At 54.6% G+C, this 21247-nt stretch overlaps 1 protein-coding gene and 1 pseudogene across 3 annotated transcripts in view; one reads left to right on the forward strand and one right to left on the reverse strand.

The window, feature by feature from the left end:
* Nucleotides 1–1506: 1506 nt before the first annotated feature.
* LOC120245157 lies at nt 1507–6087 on the reverse strand (annotated as a pseudogene).
* TMEM181 (transmembrane protein 181) overlaps nt 6036–21247 on the forward strand; it is a 52052-nt gene continuing 36840 nt past the window's right edge. For 2 of the 3 annotated variants that reach the window (XR_005531717.1, XM_039252094.1), the window contains exons 1-2: nt 6036–6093; nt 18279–18382. Coding sequence is in view for 2 of the 3 variants with exons in the window: in XM_039252094.1 (XP_039108025.1) it covers nt 6086–6093; nt 18279–18382 (112 nt within the window). In the remaining variant the exon portion in view is untranslated. Of the gene's footprint in view, nt 6094–6856; nt 6934–18278; nt 18383–21247 lie in introns of those variants that run through there. The other variant, XM_039252096.1, reaches the window with a different exon arrangement.

A 21247-nucleotide genomic window follows, 5' to 3' on the forward strand; every position in this document is an offset into this window, starting at 1 on the left:
TAGGGACTGAATGCATGTGTGTCACCCTCCGCCTGCCCCCAGCCAGCTCCTGTTAGTATGTTGAAGCCTTAACCCTCCCACTGTGGCTGAATCTGGAGTAAGGAAGTAATTAGGTTTAAACAGGTCATAAGGGAGGGGCCCTGATCTGACAGGATTGGCATCCTTATTAGAAGAGCTACCAGACAGGGGCGCCTGGGTGGCTTAGTTGGCTAAGCGTCCAACTTTCGCTTAGGTCATGATCTCGCGGTTCGTGGGTTCGAGCCCCGCGTCGGGCTCTGTGCTGACTGTCAGCTCAGAGCCTGGAGCCTGTTTCAGAGTCTGTGACTCCCTCTCTCTCTGACCCTCCCCTGCTCATGCTGTCTCTCTCTCTCTCTCTCTCCTAGAAATAAATAAAACATTAAAAAAAAATTAAAAAAAAAAAAAGAAGAGCTACCAGACAGCTCCTGTTCTCTACTGTCTCACACAGGCTTCAAGAAAGGCCGTGTGAGGACATAGCCAGAAAGTGGTGTTTCCAAGCCAGGAAGAGAGTCCTTACCAGAAACTCAACCAGAGTTTCTCAACCAGAACCTTTATCTTGGACTTGTAGCCTCTAGAATGAGAGAAAAAACTTACCATGTAAACCATTCAGTAACTGTGTGAGTTATTCATATTTTGTTACAACAGCCCAAGGAACTAACACAATGGGTTATAGAGAATTGGAATCAGCCATTTCTGTTTCCTTCCTATTTAACTCAGGGCCCCACTAGACCATGAGTACTTGATGTCAGCCGTTACTGATGATGATGATGATGATGATGATGATGATGATGATGATGATGATGATGATTTTGAGAAAGAGAGACAGAGAGAAAGAGGGAGAGCATATGAGGGGAAGGACCGGCAGGAGAGGGAGAGAGAATCTCAAATAGGCTCCATGCCCAGCCAGCATGGAGTCCTATGAGGGGCTTCATCTCACGATGGTGAGGTCATGACCAGAGCTGAAATCAGGAATTGGGAGGCTTAACCGACTGAGCCACCCAGGTGCCCCATTACTGATTATTATTAATAAGATAGGTAGGGAGATCACTGCAGTGTGTCTATAAAATGTTGGGCAAATGTTGTTAAATTAGGAAGTGAATTTGAGTGCTTGGAATAGACAACGAATTTCCTAGGGTATCAAGCATACTTGCAGATGAGCCCCTTAAGTTGTTGCCATTAGCCTTGAAAAATAGCAGTGAGTGGGTGTCAGCCAACTACAGACTTGTGGACTTGACTTTTGTCCAATTCTAGAGGAAATAACTTTAACAGATGGCTTTTTGGCCCTTAGAAAAGGAAATGAACATTAGGTATGAGTAGGGGTTTTTCTAAGAATACACAGTATCAGACGAATCTAATTTCTGACATTTTGATCCTTTTTGGGTTTTTTCCCCATTTCCAAAGGCTTTATTGGTAAATATGTTTTAGAAAAGAAAGATTGATTCTATTACTTCCAAGTCAGTGGAATGAAGAGTTGCATCCAGGGACACATCACGTGGTGCCAGAGGAGCACCTTCTTGATTCATAGATGTAGTCAAAAGCACAAGACTTGTAGTTAGCCAGTTCTTTAGGCTTAAACCACAGGCTGATGTCTTTCTCCTCACTTAAAAAAAAAGATTTATTGGGGCTCCTGGGTAGCTCAGTCAGTTAAGCACCTGACTTCAGCTCAGGTCATGATCTCATGGTTTGTGGGTTTGAGCCCCACATCGGGCTCTGTGCTCACAGCTCAGAGCCTGGAGCCTGCTTCAGATTTTGTGTCTCCCTCTCTCTTTGCCTCTTCCCCACTCATGCTCTGTTTCTCTCTGTCTCAGAAACAAATAAACATTTAAAAAATTTTTAAAAAGATGTATTTATTTTGAGAGAGAGTGCATGTGCACAAGCAGCAGAGAGGCAGAGAGAGGGAGAGAAAATCCCGAGCAGGCCCCAGCTGTCAGTGCAGAGCTGGAAGGAGGGCTCCGTCCCAAGAACCGACTGAGCCCCGCAGGCGCCCCTCTCTGCACTTTTTACTGAATCACCACCACGAAGGAGCTTCCTGCCAACTTGAAGGAAGAAGTCCCCACGAATGGTGTCTGGCTTAGAATCTGCTGGGTTGGTCTCCCCAAGCATCGCTAGCCCTGACTTCACCACATTCCAGCCCTCCCAGACCATGGCCCCAGCCAGGCCGACTTCATGTACTTCACCAGCCCAGGGAGGAAGGGGTGACCCTCAGGTCAATGTCATGCTGCTTCAGGAGTCCTCAGAGGCCTGTAGGAGCTTCGTGGCCGTGAGGCGAAACCCCTTCGGCCTTAAGCGCTTGATGATCTTGCCCACCAGGCTGCGCTGCACACCTTCAGGCTTGATGGTGATGAACTTGAGCTCCTGCTCAGCCTTGGCTGGGAAGCTGGCTTGGTGGCCGGTGGGAGGCTGACTTGGAGCAGCGGGGCCAGGAGCCACTCAGGAGGAGGGCCCCATGATGGCCATACCCCAGAGGCCCGGCCCTATTTTGGCTCTTTTTGAAACAAAGCAGAGGTGCACTCACTACCGACAGGTCCAATCCCCTAGTTAAATGGGACTACTGAGGGGTGCTGCGAAAGCATCATATATATGGACTTTAGAAGGCTTTTAAAAATAAGAACAACATTGTTAAATGTGGGCTGAGCATCTCTGGGGGTAGAGAGATGATGGATACTGATGGCCTGTTTGCTTCGGGTCTGTGCTAGTTGCTCTCACCCTGTCACATTCTTCAATGTTTGGGACACTCACACTGGAGGAGCACGGGCTTGGGGTCAGGTCGTCCTAGGTTCTGATCAGTAGTGCCTGAGAAAAGCAGTCAGCCTCTTGAAGGCCTCAGAAAAGCAGTCAACCTCAGATAGGCCTCCTATCTGTGAAATGAGGATAGTGACTGTGGAAAACTCATCAAGTCGTGAAGAGAAGTCTTTGGCTCAGGCCCTAGGCTTTGCAGGGGATCAGTCACTGCCCGTCCTTCCTACATCACTGGATAGCATGACCCTGCGCAGAGAGCCCAGGAGGCCTTACGAGAACTCAGTAATGAACTGAATGGGTGAAAGCTGCCAGAATAGCAACTCATTCTCAGGCCGATACAGACCTCATCTGAAATGCATTCCATTCTGAGCTCAGAGAGGAAATTTGCTAAATAGAAGCACGCCCATAGGAGGGGCCTGGAGGTGAACTGGGAGAATCAGCTGTGAGCGATGCTTGATGGGTTAGCCAAACTCTCTTGGAGCCCCAGGATGTGTTGGGTACCTTTCCTCTCATCACATACACTATCACTGCACGCTTCTATTTCCTTTTCCATCCATCACAGTTGTAACTGCACTATTATTTGCTCATCGTTTGCCGGCTGTGTCCTTCAGCAGAAGATAAGTCCCAGGAGGACAAGGCTTGTCCATGTACCCGAGTGGTGTTTCCAGAGCTGAGGGAAGTGCGCAGCACACAGTGAGCCCTCGGTTAGTGCTGGGGGAACACATACATGAGAAAAAGAGGGGATCTAGGTGATGCTGGACAGCAGATGAAGGGAGGAGAAGTTGACGTTACTGGGAGGGAGTTTTGAGTCAAAGATAGCAACTCTTTTTTTTTGTAATGTTTATTCTAGAGAGCGAGCGAGCGAGCGAGCAGGGGAGAGGCAGAGAGAGGGAGGCAGAGGATCTCAAGCATGCTCTGTGCTATCAGCACAGAGCCCAATTTGGGGCTCGAACTTACAAACCGTGACATCATGACCTGAGCCAAAGTCGGACACTTAACCGACTCAGCCACCCAGGTGCCCGGATTTCAACTCTTTTTGAAACCTGGCGCCATATGAAAACAGGAAGGGGTCAGTGGGGACGTTTCAGGAGAGGCCAGGCAGCAGGCACAGTCTCTGAAGCAGGCATTTCTACACCAGACAAAACTGCCTCCGACCGGAGGTGAAAACCGGCTGTCCCTGAGCAAAGCAGCCAGCAAATGTTTTGTTTAGTCCTCTTGAAATTCAAAGTATTTTTTAGTTTCCAATACCTTAGAATTGGAAGGTGTCACATGAAAAGTTGTATTTGAAGTTGTCTTTCATTTATTTTTTTATTTTTTGAGAGAGAGAATGAGAGGGAAAGAGAGAGAATGAGGGGCAGAGGGAGAGAGAGAATCTTAAGCAGACTCCATACCGATATAGGTCTCAATCGACGACCGTGGGATCACCACCTGAGCCAAAATCTAGAGTCAGATGCTTAACCAACAGAGCCACCCAGGTGCCCCGAAGTTAGAGTCTTTCGAGGGCTGAGTGTGGCCCCTGTAGACAATGCACGCTCAGGTGCTCAGCACCGCCCCCCCCCCACCCCGCCCCCCGGCCTGCGCCCGTTACCCGCCCGTCCTCAAGCACTGGTGTTTATGTTCCCGGGTCGTGCCGTCATGAACACCCCCTTTCCTCCACATGTCTATGGAAAGAATTCGAGGGATAATCTTTTGCTATCATTCTTTAAAAGTTGTGGTTGAGGATTCAGATCGGTAATGGGATTTATCATTATGACTCGTATTCAGTCTGTTTCTTTGCCTGGCGCCCCCCTTCCCTCCAACTTCTTAAGCCCTTCCCATCTAGAAATCAGCCCAAACACTGAACATTTGCTTTCCTCTCCCTGCCAACCCCACCTCGGGTGAGTTTGGTGCCCTTCCTCAGGGCCACTGTCACAATCTGTGCTCGTCACACTTAGTTTTGGTAACTTACTTTGCCTTAAAGTTTGCTGAGGGCAGGAACTGAATCCTATCCGTGTTCTTCTCTTCCTGCCAATACCATGCTTGTTGGCAGCTTAGTAAATGAACAAGGAAACATTAGGAAGAAAGCTTGAGTCTTTGATATTTCTCATTCAGATTGACTTTAACCCCATAGCAATAAGGGGACATTTTGACAAATGTTCCAAAGAGAATCTTGGAAATATCCAAAACTGTGGCTCTTTTAAGTTTATTTTGAGAGAGACAGAGAGAGAGAGAGAGAAGCAGGGAGGGGCCTAGAGAGAGAAGGGAGGGATATAGAGACACCCAAGCAGGCTTCATGCTCAGCGCAGAGCCCTACGTAGGGCTCCATCTTCCCTCGGCGAGATCAGAACCTGAGCTTGAGATCAAGAGTCGGACACTTAACCGACTGAGCCACCCACCTGCCCCTCCTCTGATCTTGATTACAGAAGTTTGGGACTCGGAGTCAAGGTCTTAAATCAAGAAAGTGCTTTTGCTCAGCTGATCCTCTTCACACCGTGGAAAGAACGGCCACAGGATTGCCCCCCGGCCCCCGGGGCCCCGACACCTGCCCCCACACCTGCCCCCACTGCAGCACCCTTGCAGACCCGGATGTGCTCCCTCAGTTCTGTTTCCAGCTCCGTGGGGTGTGGAGTCCACACCCGTACGCTTCTTCAGGGCCAGTGTCTGCAGGCTATGGTAGCTCTAATCTAGAAAAGGGTTGCAGAAACGACCAGAAAGAGCCTGGAAAGCTCTCCTGGCATCACCTGGAGGTGTCAGAGGTTTGCTGTGGCTTTTAAGCTCTTTGCGTTACAAACCTCTTTGGGAATTTGCAAAGTTATGGATCCTCTCCCGCAGAAGCATGCAGACACTCAGTGTCTTTCGCACAACTGTAGGGCATTCGTGGACGCCCCGCCCCCACAGTCCACTCCTGGGCCCCGAGGAAGACGCCCTGGAAGCCAGAGGGCGAACGTATTAATGTGCTACCTAGACGGAGGCCGGCTCGGGGCCCGCCGCGGTGCTCTCGGGGTGCAGGAGAGGCAGGGGCGCCGTGGGACTCCGGCCTGTGCGGCCCGGGAGCGGGGTCTGTGCAGGGCCCTGCGCCCCGTCTCCCGCCCCTACTCGGCTCCCAGCCGCCCCCCACCTTCACCCGCGCCCCCGCCCCCACGTTCGCCTCCGCCGCCCCCCACCTTCGCTGCGGCCGCACCGCCCCCCGCCCCTCCCGCCGCCGCGCGGTGGCTTCCGCGCACGTGACCCCGCGGCGCGTCGCGCTCTGACGAGTTCCACGGAGCCGGCTGCTCCCGGGCCGCTGTCGCTCCGGCTGCGGCTGTGGCTGCGGCTGCCGTGCGGCGCCGGGCGGGCGCGGGGCGCCGCCATGGAACCGTGAGTGCCGGGCTGCCGGGCGGGCGAGGTGGGCCGGGGTCGCCCGGGCCCCGCGTCCGGCTCCTGGAGCCCTGACGCCTGGCCCTCCGCCCACGTGGAGCCGGGCCGCCGGGGATTGGGGGGGGGGCGCGGGGGCACCCCGTCCGCAGCGGCCTGCGGGCGGTGGAGACGGGGCGGCGTTCCGGGTCCGGTCTGGGCCAGAGGCACCCCAGGAGGGCCCTCGGAGGCCGGCTCCGGCCCTGCTCGCTCCGGAGACCCCGTCCCCCCAGGTTTGGGTGGCTAACGAGTGTCCCTCCCGGAGTTCGTCACCGCCTTCCCGGGGCAGCCTCCCCGCTGGAAGGGCGGTGGCCCCCAGCCCCGACAGTGGTCCTGTCCGTCATTTCTCTCTCAAAAGCGCCCAGAGCACCCCACTCAGCTGTTTGTGATCCAGCCCAGCTGAAGCTAGAGGTGCTTTCTAGTGGCATTTTGATGATGGTGGCACGTTGGGAGCCTGCCACAGCCCTTTTAGATCTCAGGGACACCGAGCTTTACGAGTTTTAATCTGCTGACTTTGGGCCTTATTACCTCTGTGAAGTTCAGGGATTTTAAGGAGGAAAAACCTGTCCAGGGCCCCACAGACGCCAGCCCTAACGCTTGCGTTTGACGCAGCAGAGTCACCTGGGTGCCTCCCAGGGGACATCCGGGAAGAGAAGGAGAGAAAATTAACAAGTTTTGCGCTTGAGTTGCAAAAAGTCTGAAGTCACAGAGAAGGAGGCCCGGAGCGTCCGTGCTGCCGAGCAGCGCCTGGGCAGGAGGTTGGGGAACAGCCTTCAGCTGGAGGCAACCTTCAGGCAGGACTATGTGAGTTTCTCCGCGTCTGGGGCTGTAGGGGCTGGAAGGGTTGGCACCGGACCGCTGCCCGATCGTCTGCGGACGCAGAGAAGATCGGAGGGTGTTGCCGGAATGCAGACACATGTGATGGAGGGAAAGGTTTTTCCTCCCCTTCCTGGGAAGTTTCTGACTGTGGTGAATCACCTTAGCACAGCGTGGGAAACCAGCTCGCCTCCGATGTCAGTCCCCCATGGAAGCTTCGAAGGTCTTTTGTTAATGAAACCCCAGGCAGAGGTGGCTTAACCGCGGTGCCTCCGCACAACTCCAGGGGCACGTTCATTCGTGGTCCGTGTGAATAGCGAGCTTGGGACGCTGCGTGAAGTTGCCTGCTGGGGTTGTGCAAAGCTGAGACCCTGTAGCGGAGTGACAACAGAATGTTTTAGGAGGTTCTCCTACATGGCGAATGTCCTTGGGTCCGCGCAGCACAGCAGCCCTGGGTGGTGTGGGTGGTGTCACCCAGTTTACTCAGACCGGAGAAGCAGAGAGCTTGCAGTGGGCGTTGGCCAGACTGCAGCGTGGTCTCCTGGGGAAGTCCGGGCCGTCTGTTACATGACAAGGAACCTGTTAACCAGAGGAGAAACTGCAAAGCACAGTTTGAGTGAAGGGTTTTAGTGGCGTGTTCCTCCTGTGGAGCAGTAGGCGGCCCGATGCTTTCCTAGAAGCCATGCCGGGCTCTGTGGAGCAAGGGGCTGGGGGGCGGATGTTGGTACCTGGAGGTCAGCCAGCCACCGTTGTCTCATTCAAGAGGACATGAAAGAAGTGGACGTCAGGAAAAATCTTTGGCGCACATCAGAATCTTACGAGAAAACAGCCTGAGGATCCGAAGCATTGGAAGGGTCAAAGTGCTCTTGTTGCCAGATGTGACAGAGAGTCCCGTGGAGAGAAGTGACTGGAGCAGGAAGAGGAGCCAGAGAAAGAATGCAGCGGGGGTGGGAGGGGGAGGAATGGAAGAGAAAAGGAGAGGAAGGAGCAGCCTGGTGGAGGAGCCCAGCTTGGGGGCGGGGGGGGGGGGGGGCTCAGTGTGGGGTCTGTGGGACTGTGACCTCCCTGCTCACACCAGCCCTGCCTACTCTTCTTAAAAGGGCAGCAGAGGTTGCCATCAAAACCAGGCAGGATAAATAGTTCCTTAAATTAACGCTTTAAGCTTAAGTTTCCTGCAAACTCCTGTCCGTTTCTGAGAATGCCCGGGAAATGACAGGTGCTGGGGGTTCAGGAGGCGAGGACAGTGCGTGTCCCAGAGTTGCCGCCCTTACTTCCTGTTTGAGCTACAGCCGCCCCAGCGCTACACATAGTTGAGATATCTCAGGGTTGGTTTGTTGCTTTGCTATTGCAGTAGCATTTCTCTGCAGACTCTGATAAGGTGGTGGTTGTCGGTGGTGTGTGTGTGTGTGTTGTTTGATATTTACAACCAGTTTTTGAAGAGTATATTTCACATGTCGCTTTCATCCTGGGTGCATTCCCGAGTGGAAGTGTATTAAGTAGACTCGTCTTCTGCCAGCAGTGACAGGGTGGCACAGACAGATTAGCACAGACCTTGTCGTGGTTTGTGTCCCAGGCCTTCCAAGTGTCCCGGTGCTTGAGGTGACAGCAAGCCTGTGTCAGTATCCTATTCTTGTAACTACAGACGTTTTTTCTTAGGATTGTGCCTCTTAGGAATCATCTCCCCCCTCCCCCCACAAACCCAAATGATCTCTGGAGCTAATGAAAACTAACAAGGTTCTCCGTACCAGATAACTGCGCTGAGCCCCTTATGTGCGTCGCTTCATGTCATCCTCACAGTCGCTTGCCCCGTGACCATTCCCTTTACTACAGATGACAACACTGAGGTGCAGAGAAGTCAGGTGAGGCTCTCAAGGTCACAGTATGTCGCAGACCTGAGGCTGGAGCCCGAGTAGGTGACCCTGGAACTCACATTAGTGACATCCCTCAGGAGCCATTGGCGAAGAATGAATGTTCCAGGGCTTTCGTGTCATGGCTCATCTAGTTGTCCCAGCTCCCCTTGGCAGCAGTGGGACATGTCTGGTTCAGAAAGACATTTTACGGTTCAGGGACTGGAGGTCCTGAGAAGGAGAGTGGCTCACCCCAGGTCATCCTGCAGGTGGTGGCGGAGAGGCCACCCAGCACTGGTGCCTTCTAGCCGGGGCAGGCTGCCTTCAGAGCCTGGGTTCTTCTCCACTGCATGCGCCGTCTGGAGCCGGGCTTGGGTGCTGTCCCCTGGCTGGTGCGCTGACCAGCGTATGGCCCGCTTCCTTGTTCTCTCTGCCCCGGGAAGGGTGTTCGTTAGCAAACCCGCTCCCGGGTGTGAGTCACCCGGCTTGCAGCCGGGCAGGGGTACACACGGAGTCATGTTCCTTGAGGAGCGTAGATGAGCATATTCATTAAAACACACTTTGAGGTTGTTGGGCCTCGAATGTTTGCATAATGGCTTTTTTGACTAGGTAGTGATAAATTATAATATATTCAGGTTTGAATATGTTCAGATATATTCCATATATGTCACTGATAGAAATTTCAGAGCTCTTACTTTGTTCTTCCTCTTAGAGTTTCTTCTCAAAACCCATTAAATAGTAGGTTTAAAAAGAAGTGTTTTTGGTTGGGGGGGGCCAAAGAGCCAGAGTGAGGGAATGGTCGGCCTCCTTTCTACCTCTGTCCTTGGGGGTTCATATGCCCCCTCCCCCTCCTGCTGACTGGGACCTCAGCAGTGTATGCTCACCCTCACCTCTGATTTCCCGGCTGCAAAAGGGCTGATCATACCTGCCTCACAGGCACCTAGCCTGGTACCAAATAGATGCTTAGGGAATGACAGCTCTTGCCCTTTTCTTCACTTGGTTGGGTTCTGAGCTGGAGGAGGGGAGGTGTTACAGAGTGGATCATCAGGGATAGGATGAAAACAGATTTTTAGAAAAAAAATTTTATTGTGTATTTTTTGAGAGACAGAGACAGAGTGCGAGCAGGGGAGTGGCAGAGAGAGAGACACACACACAAAGTATTTGAAGCAGGCTCCAGGCTCCGAGTCGTCAGCACAGAGCCTGATGCGGGGCTCGAACCCACGGACTGTGAGATCATGTCCTGAGCCGAAGTCAGACACCCAACTGACTGAGCCCCCCAGGCATCCTGAAAACAGATTTTTTAAAAAAGAAAAAATAGGGGAAGCAGGAAAAAAAGCACAACTCTCACTACTGTAATGAACCTGATTGAGTTCTTCTATGCTTTCTACTCTGTCCTGGCCTCTTCATTTTTTCATTTACAGCCGCCAGTGACCCTGGGGGTTTTCCGCTTGTCTCTGATTTACAGAAGAGGACACTGGGACCCTGAGAGTTACTTAGTCGTCTGCCTAGCAAGTGGCGGCTGGGGGTGGGGGCAGGGTTTGAAGCCAGGCTGACAGATCCGGGCAGCGCTTTGGACCACGGGAGAAGAGATTATTTTTATACATCTGAGGAGAAAAACAAAATCTTCGCTTAAAACATGCCAGTGTACGGAGATTGAAAGTCCCTTCCCACTGCCCAGATGCTAATTTTTTTAATTCTAAAGTGGGAAATCGGGGAAGGAGTCGAACAAGTAGCAAAATTTGTGATACTGAAATATTTTCAGTCTTATCTACCTACTGTATCGTGACTTTATGAGACCGGATAAAATATGCATTTATAAAAACCCTTCGGCCTCCTGGATGCTGCATGAGCGGGCTGGCATTTAGGGGTCTGTAAAAGGCGGAGACTGCTGTGGCCGCATCGCTGGAAGGCAGGGCCTTGAGGTGTTTTCTCGCCTTCTCTGCTCAGCCAAGTTCTGTCTGTGTCGTGGTCATTCTGCTCCAGGCCTATAAAGGGGCTCATTGAGTGTGTGCCTCTCCCCTGGTTTCTCACTGGTGCTGTTTTATTAATCTTATAGGGCCTGCGTGGGCAGGAGACGTGCCTAGTGGGAAAGTAACTTCGGCTCCAACAGTTCCGGAGCTCTCGGTGGCCCTAATGGGGACATGGCTTTCCAGGTGGCCGAGCAGGGGCCTGACTGAGGGTGCGTGCCGAGGGGAGGGCACTGGCTTGGAGCTGCTCTGGCCATTTCCAGACCTAGAGGGCAAAGGCCAGAGCCATAAAAAAACAAAAAAACAAAACAAAAAACCCAAGACAACAGCAGAAGAAAAAGTTCGATTTTGCCATTCAGTGGTCTGTACTTGATTATCGCAGAGAAGTTAGAACATGGAGGAAGCAGAGTAAAGCCAGAGGAATGCATAGAAACGGAAGGAATCCTTAGTTGTGGGACTGTAGCTATCATTTGTAAGGCTCAGCGCTGGGCCTAGAGAGGCGGGGAGGGGGGGATGGGGATGGAGTGGGGTGGGGGGAGCCCCAGGCTGGGGAGGCATGGCAGTCTACCAACAGTTCTCCCTACAGTGAAATCTGGAAGCGGGCATGAGCCTCCTTTCCTGCATTTGAGGGGACAGTTGCCCTGTCAGTGTGGTTGGGGGACAGCTGGGCTGGGAAGGAAGGGTGTGTGGGGCCCGGAGGGAAGGGACGGACGCAGTGACTAATCATCGATAGAAATCGGAAGGGCAAAGCCACAGGGATGGTTGGTGACTGCTTCACGTTCTGACACGACAGCCCCAGGTGCCTTGAACTGGGAGGTTTCTATACCTGTGTGACTTCGTGTCTTGAGTTTCATTTTTAATTCTGGGTTTTTTTTTTCTTTTTTTGGTATGCGTATTGAGGGGAAGCATTGGTTTTTTTTTTTTTTTTTTTTTTTTTTTTTTATATATTCTGAGAGTGAGAATGAGCTTGTGAGCAGGGGAGGGGCAGAGAGAGAGAGGGAAAGGATCCCAAGCAAGCTCTGTGCTCTCAGCACAGAGCCCGGTTCGGGGCTTGATCCCACGGTCCATGAGATCACGACCTGAGCCCACATCCAGAGTTGGACGTGTAACTGACGGAGGCACCCGGGCAGGCTCTGGGTTCTGGTGGAAAACCCATGGAAAGTGACTTAAACAACAGGGGCGTCCGGAAGTTGAAGTGGGCATGTCCAGGGCCACTTGGGTGGCTCTGTGTCCCTGTGGCCTAGGTGGTTTCTGTCTTGGGCCTTCAGTCCGGGCCCGTCGGCTATGTCCACTGTCTGATGTGCGGTGTGGCTGCAGCCACGGAGGCAGCGCTCGCCCGCACGTTCTCCCCACTGAAGAAGAGGAGGCTCTTCTCACACACCCCTTCCCGAGGCAGGGAAACCTTGCCTAGCAGCCAGCGCCTGGCTGGCTTCCCGCAGGCTCTGGGCCCCGTTTGGGGTGTGGGGGGGAGTCTGGGCAAGGGAGGCTGGTCTGGAGGCCGGGGGCCCGGGGAGGAGGGGGCAGAGTGTGGCCCTGGGCAGACAGCGGTGGTGCTTCTGCCCTGGCCCCCAGAGAAATCCCCTCATGTCCCACGGCCCCTGTTCCTTCTTTAGAACGAAGTGGACGAGTTAGTGGGTGAGTTGTGTCCAAAGAAACACGGGTAATCATGTCACAGGTGTGGCAGGGATGGCTGTGGAGTGTTTGGCTGTCACGGTGACCGGGAAGCCACTGGAGAGTTCTGGACTGAGGGTGAGCACACCTGGCTGTCAGAGCAGTGAGGCGGAGAGCAGAGGGTGGGTGCACAGGCCGGAGGCCGGAAGCCCAGGGGAGGCCTGACTGGAGGTCCCAGAAGGGCCGCGACACGATACATTTTGAAGGCTGTGTTGCATTAGATGCAGGGAGTGAGGAGAAGACAGAGGTCGAAGGTGACGGCCCAGTTCTCTGCCTGAGCCGCTGGAAGGCTGGGGCTGCTACATCCCCGGGGGGTGGGGGGTGCTCTACAGAGACAGGGTCAGGGGAGGGTCCAGAGTCCAGCTTTGGATGGGTCACTCTGGCTGCCTACAGATACGCAAGTGGAGGGTCAGATGGGTGTGCCCTGTCGCTCCGGGGCTCAGCTGGGCTGCGCTGTGAACGTGGAGCCGTTCTCCTGGAACAAGATGAGGTCACTGCGGAGAGCTGACTGGGGAGAGGGCAAAGGGCGGCACCGTGCAGATGTGTCCCGGCCAGACAGGGTGACGGCGACGCCTGGCTGCACAGGGCCCTGCGGGGTGGTTTTCCTGCAGTCTTGTTGCGGGTGTTGATGGCTTCAGGGCACAGGCTTCACGGTACCTGGCGGCAGGCCTCTGGGGGATGGTTATGGAAATGCACAGTGAAGGGCAGGCTCTGCTCGCAGCCATTTGGACGCTGGCTGCAGTGTGGGGGACTGGCTTTCCCTGAAGGTGTTTTTAGTTTCTCGAGGAGATACATCTGGGTGGCATTTTAAATCACCCATCAAATTGAGATTAATTTCGAAAGGACCTGAACCGTCCAAGCCAGTGCTAAGGGGACAGTCTGTTCCGTTGCATTTGTAAGGTCTTCCAAGGCTCAAGGGGCTCCAAGGAGGTGTGCATTTTAGAGTATGTGTGTTAACTGCCTGAGTGTGAAAAGAGATGTGGGCCTGGAGAGGAAGGCTGGCGTTTGGGCCCCTCAAGAAGAGGAGGAGGGACAGCCGTCCTGAGCTGGCCGGGTTCTGTACGGGGCCTTCCTGCTCTGCTATCTGGGTAGATCCCACCGCGTGCTGTGCTTGGCTTGGCCGGGGCTTCTGGGGACACGGGGGGTCCTCTCCCTGCTCCCGAGTATCTTACACCAGTTTGAGGGAAGTACCTGGGACACTTTTGAGATAACTAATGAAAGTTGAGGAGGTGTTTTCTTGTGTCCGGCATCCATGCCGATAGATGAGTACTTGGTCTTCGGGCCCTCAGCTGTGTCGTGCAGGCCGCGTGTGTTGTCATAGGTTAAAGACAGGAGAGACGGGTGGGAGGGAAAGCTTCCTGGAGGAGGTGGGCCATGCCGGTGAGCCCTGCTGAGGCAGACTTCAGTGGTTTGGTGTGGAGAAGAGGGAGCCTTTCACATCGGGAGAGCAGGGTTGGATGGGCTGGTCTGGAGTCTGGCCCCACCGTGTTGGGAAACGTAGAGCTGAAGACCCGGATGCTGGTGCTTGGGTTTGAGCTCCGCCTCAGCCACTTAGTAGCTTGTGGCTCTAGGGCAGGTTACCTCCTTGTAAGTCTGAGCTCTCTCATCTGGGACGTGGGGACAGTGCTAGTACTTACCTCGGGAGGTGGTCGTGACGACCAAGGAAGGTAGTCATCCATGCAGGATACAGGCGGGGCGGTAGAAATGGTGGGGAAGGAACTGGGGGGACCGTGGCAGCTTAAGGAGGAGTTAAACTTGACGGAGTGGCTGTGTGGAGCCCCAGAGGCTTGCTGTGCAGGGACAGCATGTGCACAGGGGCGCAGCAGGCGGGGGGACGTCTGGCAGGCAGTGACCATGCGGGGGGTGACCGGGGCCTGGGCCGTGAGCCCCCACCTGCGGAAGGAGAAGTTAGGAAGCAAGGCGCCCCCCCCCCCCCACCTGGCCGGCCACAGGCGTGGGGTGACTGAGAGAGAGGCATCCTCGGAGGTGATGCCAAGGTCGCAGGATGTGGGAATGGAGAAAGGGGGGAGGCAGGAAATGGGCAGTGGAAACAGCTTTTTAATTCATTATTTTGTTTTTTAATGGGTTCAGTTTTAAACTTATTGACCATTAAGTGGTGTAGACTCCTAAGTGGAAACATCTTGGGGCCATGGTGTCAGAGTGGGATCAGGGGCAGGGAGGAGGCTGGGACGGTTCCTGGAGGGGGGAAGGTGTGTCAGAGAGGAAGCGGGAGATGGTGGGGGGGACGTGGGGGCGTGGTGGGTGACAAGAGAGGCAGGTTGGGTTACGCTTCTGGATCAGCGGCCTCTCGGTGGCACGCGGTGTGTTCTCTGCATCACAGCCTTGCCTCTGAGCACTTAGAGAACATTCCTTCCGTTGGTGGCCTGATCATAGGGCGTCCAGGCTGCCTGCTCATGGAGACTTGCCTGGGCCGTCGCGTAGCATAGGTTCGCTTGGGAGGTGAAGTGGGGGGTAGGCAGAGAAAGCGCTGGAAGCCTGGGTCAGGCAGGAAGTGGTTGTGGGGCAGCCAGCAGCGTGAGCCGTGAAACTAGCCCCTCTGGGGAGTGGCCTCCACTCCCCGCTGCTGCCTCTCCTGTCTTTCCGTTGGCATCTCAGTGTCACTACTTTGACCGAACAGCAGTGCAGGGCTGTGATTTGTCTCGAATAGGAAGGTGTTCCTGAGGTTTTGGAAGTCTCTCGATGTCTAGTGAACTGCTTTGAAGTTTTTAGACACGAAGTCGAGAGCAGAAGGAGGCCCGGAGAGGAGGCACCATTGTGCACCGAGCCATCTCGGTGCTGGCACTGGCCGATGGCATCCTGTGGCTGGAGGGGGTCCTTGGACCCCAGGCCCCCAGAGTGAGGATGCCTGGAAAGGTTTACAGCTGGAAGACGGCAGAAATGTGACTCCTTGCCCAGCCTGTCCCCAGCAAGCTTCGGTCACAGCCACGGTTGTGCCCAGTCACAGTCTCTCAAGCAAGGGGCTTATTCTGCTTTCTGTGTCTTTTTTCCATTGAGTTGGGCGAGGCCTGACTTTTGAACCAGGAAAATTTGCAATAAGTTGGATTTAAGTAACAGGGCTTTAAAAAAATTTTTGATGTTTATTATTTGTTTTTGAGAGAGAGTGTGAGTACGTCTGAGGGGGAGAGGGGCAGAGAGAGAGGGAGACACAGAATCTGAAGCAGGCTCCAGGCTCTGGGCTGATGTGGGGCTTGAACCCTGAGCCGAAGTCGGACACTTAACCGAGGAGCCCGTAAGTAGCAGTTTTAAGCCAGGGAAGCACTAGATTTGTCTCGAGCCCTGGAGGAGGAAAGTGGCACAGCTCCCATTGCTTTGCTGGTCTCTCTTCTCCCCATTCCCTCTCATCTGCTAAATAAATGAGCTTTTCTAGCAAATGATTGATAATGTGCTTTAATGATAGTGTGTTTTTAAAAATCAAAATTTAAATATAATTATTCTTACCCTGTTTTTCTCTGCTTCTAAGTAACGTCTTTTGGACTCTTTCTTGCCTGTGCTGGGGGCCCTCAGCGCCCCTCAGAGCCTCAGTACGGGGCGAGCAGCAGAGTGGGGTGTAATTTTTTACACAACTGTAGATTTACGGGAGAATGGCAAACATAGCGCAGAGCGTCCCTGCACGCCCTTCACCCAGCTTCGCCGCTTGCTGGCATCTCAGCACCGTGGCGCATTTATCAGAGCTGAGAGCGCGACGTCTGTGCGGTCCTGTGAACTACGGACGGTACTTGCATTTTCCCAGCATCTAGTCCATTTAGCTTTGTGTAGTGTTTTTCCCAAGTGAAAATGCCCCGTGCAGCTGCACAGAAATCTTCCCTTCTGCAGACTGTGCTAAGGATCTGCATTATTAGCCTCGACACCTGGGGATGCAGAGAAATGACAAAGAGGACCTTGTTCGCACGCTGCCCCACCTCCACAGGGCTTTCTCCAGAAGGGCACTCGCGGAGGTGGGTCCCCTCTGCTCTCCCTGCCTCCCTGCGCCTCCTTCCTGCCAAGGAGCCGAGCTGTGACATCTCAGGCAAGTGTTCTGCCGTGTCTAGACCCCAGTGTCCCCATGTGTAAGTCGAAGGGGTTAGACTTCCTCCCGGCGGTCATCTCCGGCTCTAATATATTAAGACTTTCAGGCCTCTTACAATCATTAGGATCCAAAATCAGAGTTGGGGTCAGGCCACTGAATTCACTGGTCCTCATTTCTCGGGCACAGCAGGGTCGTTTGTGGGTCAGCCTGTGGACTTGAGTCTGAAGGAAGAGACGGGGCACTTGTGTCTTTACTTCTTCACTGGGACCGTCATTCAGAGAAACACGGTGACGCTGACCTCAGAGTTCACTCGCACAAAGGTCTGGCGGGTCCTGCTGGAGAGAGCCGGCTTGGTATCGGCCGGGCCACGTCTGCGCCAAGGTGGCTTCTGGGCCCCACCTTTGCCCCGAGATACCGTGCAGCTGGTTTCCTGCTCTGGAACTGGAATCGTCAGCCACGTAGAGGAGAGGATGTATGTGTGCACACAGCACCTACCAGAAAAGCAAATAACCTTTCCTTCCGTTTCCAGTCCTAAGCCTGGCTCTCCCTGCCCCAGGCGTGTGCAGACTGTTCTGAGGTGTGAGAAGTTCCTCCTTCTGTCCCAGCTCCCAGGACCAGGAAATGCTGTGGGACTAAGATGAATGTAAAAAGCAAAACGAAACAAAGCCCCCGCCCGTCACTCACCTCTTTGGGCTTATGGGTCTCCTTTTTTTTTTTTTTTTTTTTTAAATATTTTTTTTATTTATTTCTAGGAGAGAGAGAGAGACAGCGTGAGCAGGGGAGGGTCAGAGAGAGAGGGAGTCACAGACTCTGAAACAGGCTCCAGGCTCTGAGCTGGCAGCCAGCACAGAGCCTGACACGGGGCTCGAACCCACGAACCGCGAGATCATGACCCAAGCGAAAGTCGGACGCCCAACCGACTAAGCCACCCAGGCGCCCCAATGGGTCTCCTTTTTAGGTTATTCGGTAGCGGTCAGCCGCCTCTCCGCAGGCAGGTTGAACTGAAACACAGCCACGCACATGCGTGCCCATCACGCCTGCCTGCATGTAGAGGCCGCAGGGAGGACCGGAGGCTGTGGCTGCCCAGGCCTCAGGCATTTTAGTCGGGTCCTTCCTGGATTTTTCTTCTCTGCTGGCACCGGAGGTAGGGTATTCTTAAGGAGAACTGATCCTTCCCCACTGCTATTTTCTTCCAACCAGAGGAGAAACTAGGAGTGAGTGGGGAGGACCTCCTGATGGGGGTGGGGGGATGGGGTGGACCCGCTGAGTTGCTCTTCACGTTGGAGTAAGTCACAGAAGACCGCGGGCGGCGTGCTCGGTGAAGGCCAGGCTGCGCTCTGCCACGTGGGCTGGTGCAGGTGCTGGCTGTGTGGGGCCCTGGACAGGAAACGTGAGGCTGTGGGCTTCCTGGATGGCCAGGTAGGGGGATGTGTGTGGGTGGCACCTGCGGTTCCCAGCCTGGGCTTGATGGTGCCAGCGGGGAGGTCCTCCGCGCACCTGGGCTCTGCTCTGGCCGCCGAAGGCAGGGGTGTGTAGAGGGGCTGAGCCACCACGTGGATGGCGTGGTGAAACATGCCCTGGGTGGCCATCGAAGCCACAGTACACTCATGCTACGAGGAGTGGGGGTGTGGCCATCCCCACGCAGAGCAGCCCTTGGCCCAGGACTTAGGGGCCACAGCACGGGCTGGGGACTGTCCGCTGAGGCGTTTCAGTCAGGCAGGCCAGCTGGCTCCCGGGTAGGCCTGCTCCTGGGGTGGGAGGGGACAGCCTGATGCGACCTCGCCACCCCTGCCTGACCCTCACGCACTGGCTTCTCTGCAGGCTGGCGCCCATGCGGCTGTACACGCTCTCCAAGCGCCACTTTGTCCTCGTGTTCGTCGTCTTCTTCGTCTGTTTTGGCCTGACCGTCTTCGTTGGGATCAGAGGTAAGGCGCAGTTTTTGATCATTTTATCATTTAGTTACCTTGGTACACGCTTTTCAGCCCCGCTGAGCTGTCCCCACCCGCTGTCACCCACCAAGGGTCCCATTGTGGGGGTGAAGTACCGGTACCCACTGAGTGAGGGGTAACCCTGGCCTTGCCCCACAGAGCAGCCAGGGCTGGAGTTTAGCTTGGCAGCACCGGGCCGCCTTGACCGCATGCCTCTTAGTGGACAGTCCAACATTGTTGCACAGTCTCTGGTGCTCGGGGCCCAGCCTGGGTGCTGGCGAGTCCAGGACGTGCTGGCCGACGGGGGCCATGGGCCGCATAAACGGTCCAGATTCGAGGGAGGGCCTGAGGTGGCCATGAGCACGGAGCTGGGGTGACCTGGGGGAGCCGGGAGGCTGCTCTAGTGACACCCCGAGCTCTTGGCAGGAGGGGACCTGCAGATTGGCTTTCGTCTTGTGCTCAGGGCACCAGGCACCCTGGGGTTCTAGAACATGCAGTTTGCGGGGAAGAGCCACACCATAATGCTTTCAGCTTTGGAAATGCCTTTGAATCATCCAGTCCAACCCCACTTCACACAGATGGAAAATAGAACCAGAGAAATTGGCCCATTTTCAGCAGGTTCCCAGAAACCCAGTCTCTTCAGCCCTGTCCCGGGGGGGGGGGGGGGGTGTGGGGGGGGGGGGGGGGACGGGGGGAGGGCAGGAGACTAGGAGCCTGTGGAGGTTGTTTCTTCTTTCTTACTTAAGTATCTTTTTTACTGAGGGTGATTTTTGGTAGATGTTTAACTACGGTATTTCCTATTAAGTCGAATGACACTTAGGCTTCGCCTGTCCCAGAGGCCTCCAAAGGCCAGTTTCTTAACCTGCCCTGGATGTGGGCTGGATGAATGGCCCAAGGAAGCTGGGGAGAGGAGGGTTGTTTATGTGCCGTTTGCCTGCTGATGACCAAAATGATGGTGACAATAGCAACTGTGGCCTCCTCTTTTCCTGCCCATGAAGTCATCAGGGAATAAGTTACATTAATCACAGCACAGGACGGATCAGTCATCTTACCATCGTACTTGATTTTTGTAACTGTCCTTCTAAGATTGGTAGGAGAGACATTCATACCCTTGTGATCTGCAGTCTCGCGGGACCTCCGCCAGCTCATTTCCTTAAGCCACGGATGCCACAACATCCGTGATTATATTTGACCTTTTCCACTCTTGCAAAAATGTGAAGTGATGCACCTGGGCTGAGACCAGAACGATGTCAGGATTTCCCTGTCCCTTCCCTTCTTCCCAGTGAGTGCTGGTGTAAGGGTTCTCCAGAGAAACACACCACTAAGGTATACATAGATACCGATATAGATGGATTTACTGTGCCTTCGGGGCCCGCTCGGGCCCGATCACATATGCCCCCCTTCCATCGGATGATGGAGTGCTGCTGTGCGTGTCCAGCTTCATGTCCCAGTGGGTCGGGTAACACCCAGCTCGTAATGGGCAGCTCCGGTCTCCTGGTAACTTGGGGGCCCACGGGTAAGCGTTTGGTCTCTGCTAAACACGCTCTAGCAAGGCAAGAGCCGCGTCTCACAAGGGGAGTGTGATCTGTGGGGGAGGCAGGGGTCCCAAGGGCCTGTGCTAAGCTTCATCTGTGGGCCCTGCCAAAGGCTCCAAGTGACATCCTTGTCTCCTGCTGACATCTCAGACACCTTTATACCTGTGGCGTTCTGTGGCCCCGCAGCAGGCAGCCCGATGTGGGCTCCCCTCCGCAGCAGGCAGCTTGATGTGCCCGCCCCCCAGCAGGCAGCCTGCACGGCAGCCCAGGCCTGTCGGAGGGCCTTCCCTTGTGCTGGTCCCTGCTCGAAACTCGCAGCTTTTTGGGTTACGAGGTAAATAGGCCAGAGTATGACACCCGAGTGAGGAACACGTTGCCTCTAAAACACAAAGAGGCGAGGCCTGCGAGGTGTCGTGCCTCTGGTTTGGTTGTAGGGGGGCCCAGATACAACGGTTAATCTTACACCTTGGAAGGGATCTCTCTCCGTGGCGCACACCATCGCACCCCTGGACATCTCACTGAGGTAGAAGGCCCCTGAATTTTAACCACATTTGTTTCCTGTTCTCCGAGGTGCCAGTGTCTTACCAGTAAGTCTAGAGTAGTTGCTACTTCTTGCTCAGCAGGCCCGGTCAACATAAAGTCATCAGTGCAATGGGCCAGCACGCCAGCTCGTGAAGGGAAAGAGGGCCAAGGTCTGTGCGAACTAAGTTATGATGTCGGCCTGGAGATTTGACCTTCCTTTGAGGGCAGACAGTGAAGGCGTATTGCTGGCCTGGCTTCTGGTGGGCCTTGTTCTCAGGGATGAAGAAAATGGAGTTTGCCAGGTCAGTAGCTGCCTGCCAGGCCCCAGAGGATGTGTGAATTGGCCCAAGCGATGAAACCCTGCCTGGCAGAGCAGCTGCGGTCGGAACCACCACCTGGTTGAGCCGGTGGCGATCTTCCCTCTCCAAGATCCCCCTACCTTCTGCCCAGGCCTGAGGGGCCAGTTGAACAGGGGTGTGGAGGGAACCTTTCAAGTTGGGAGACGGGAGGACTCATGGCTGCAGTTGCTTCAGGAATGCGATACTGGTTTTGATGCTGTTTTTGTGAGCACAGGCTCCATGCAGTGTGCGGGCGGTGCCGGGTGCTGAGTGTAACTGTTGCACTTCTGCGTTCTGGAGCTGGGGACCCATGGGTCCCACTGTGACATGTACCTGAGCTAAAACCCCACTGATCACCTGACCTCCGGAAGTCCCTACTCTGACTGGCAGGCCGCGCTGATGTTTTGGGTCTCCTGAAATTAGCGACAGTTCAGAGCCGGTGTCCGGGGGTCCCCAAATTGTATTTC

The sequence above is a fragment of the Hyaena hyaena genome, unplaced genomic scaffold (assembly GCF_003009895.1).
Source record: "Hyaena hyaena isolate Hyena2069 unplaced genomic scaffold, ASM300989v1 scaffold_405, whole genome shotgun sequence".
NCBI lineage: Eukaryota > Metazoa > Chordata > Mammalia > Carnivora > Hyaenidae > Hyaena > Hyaena hyaena.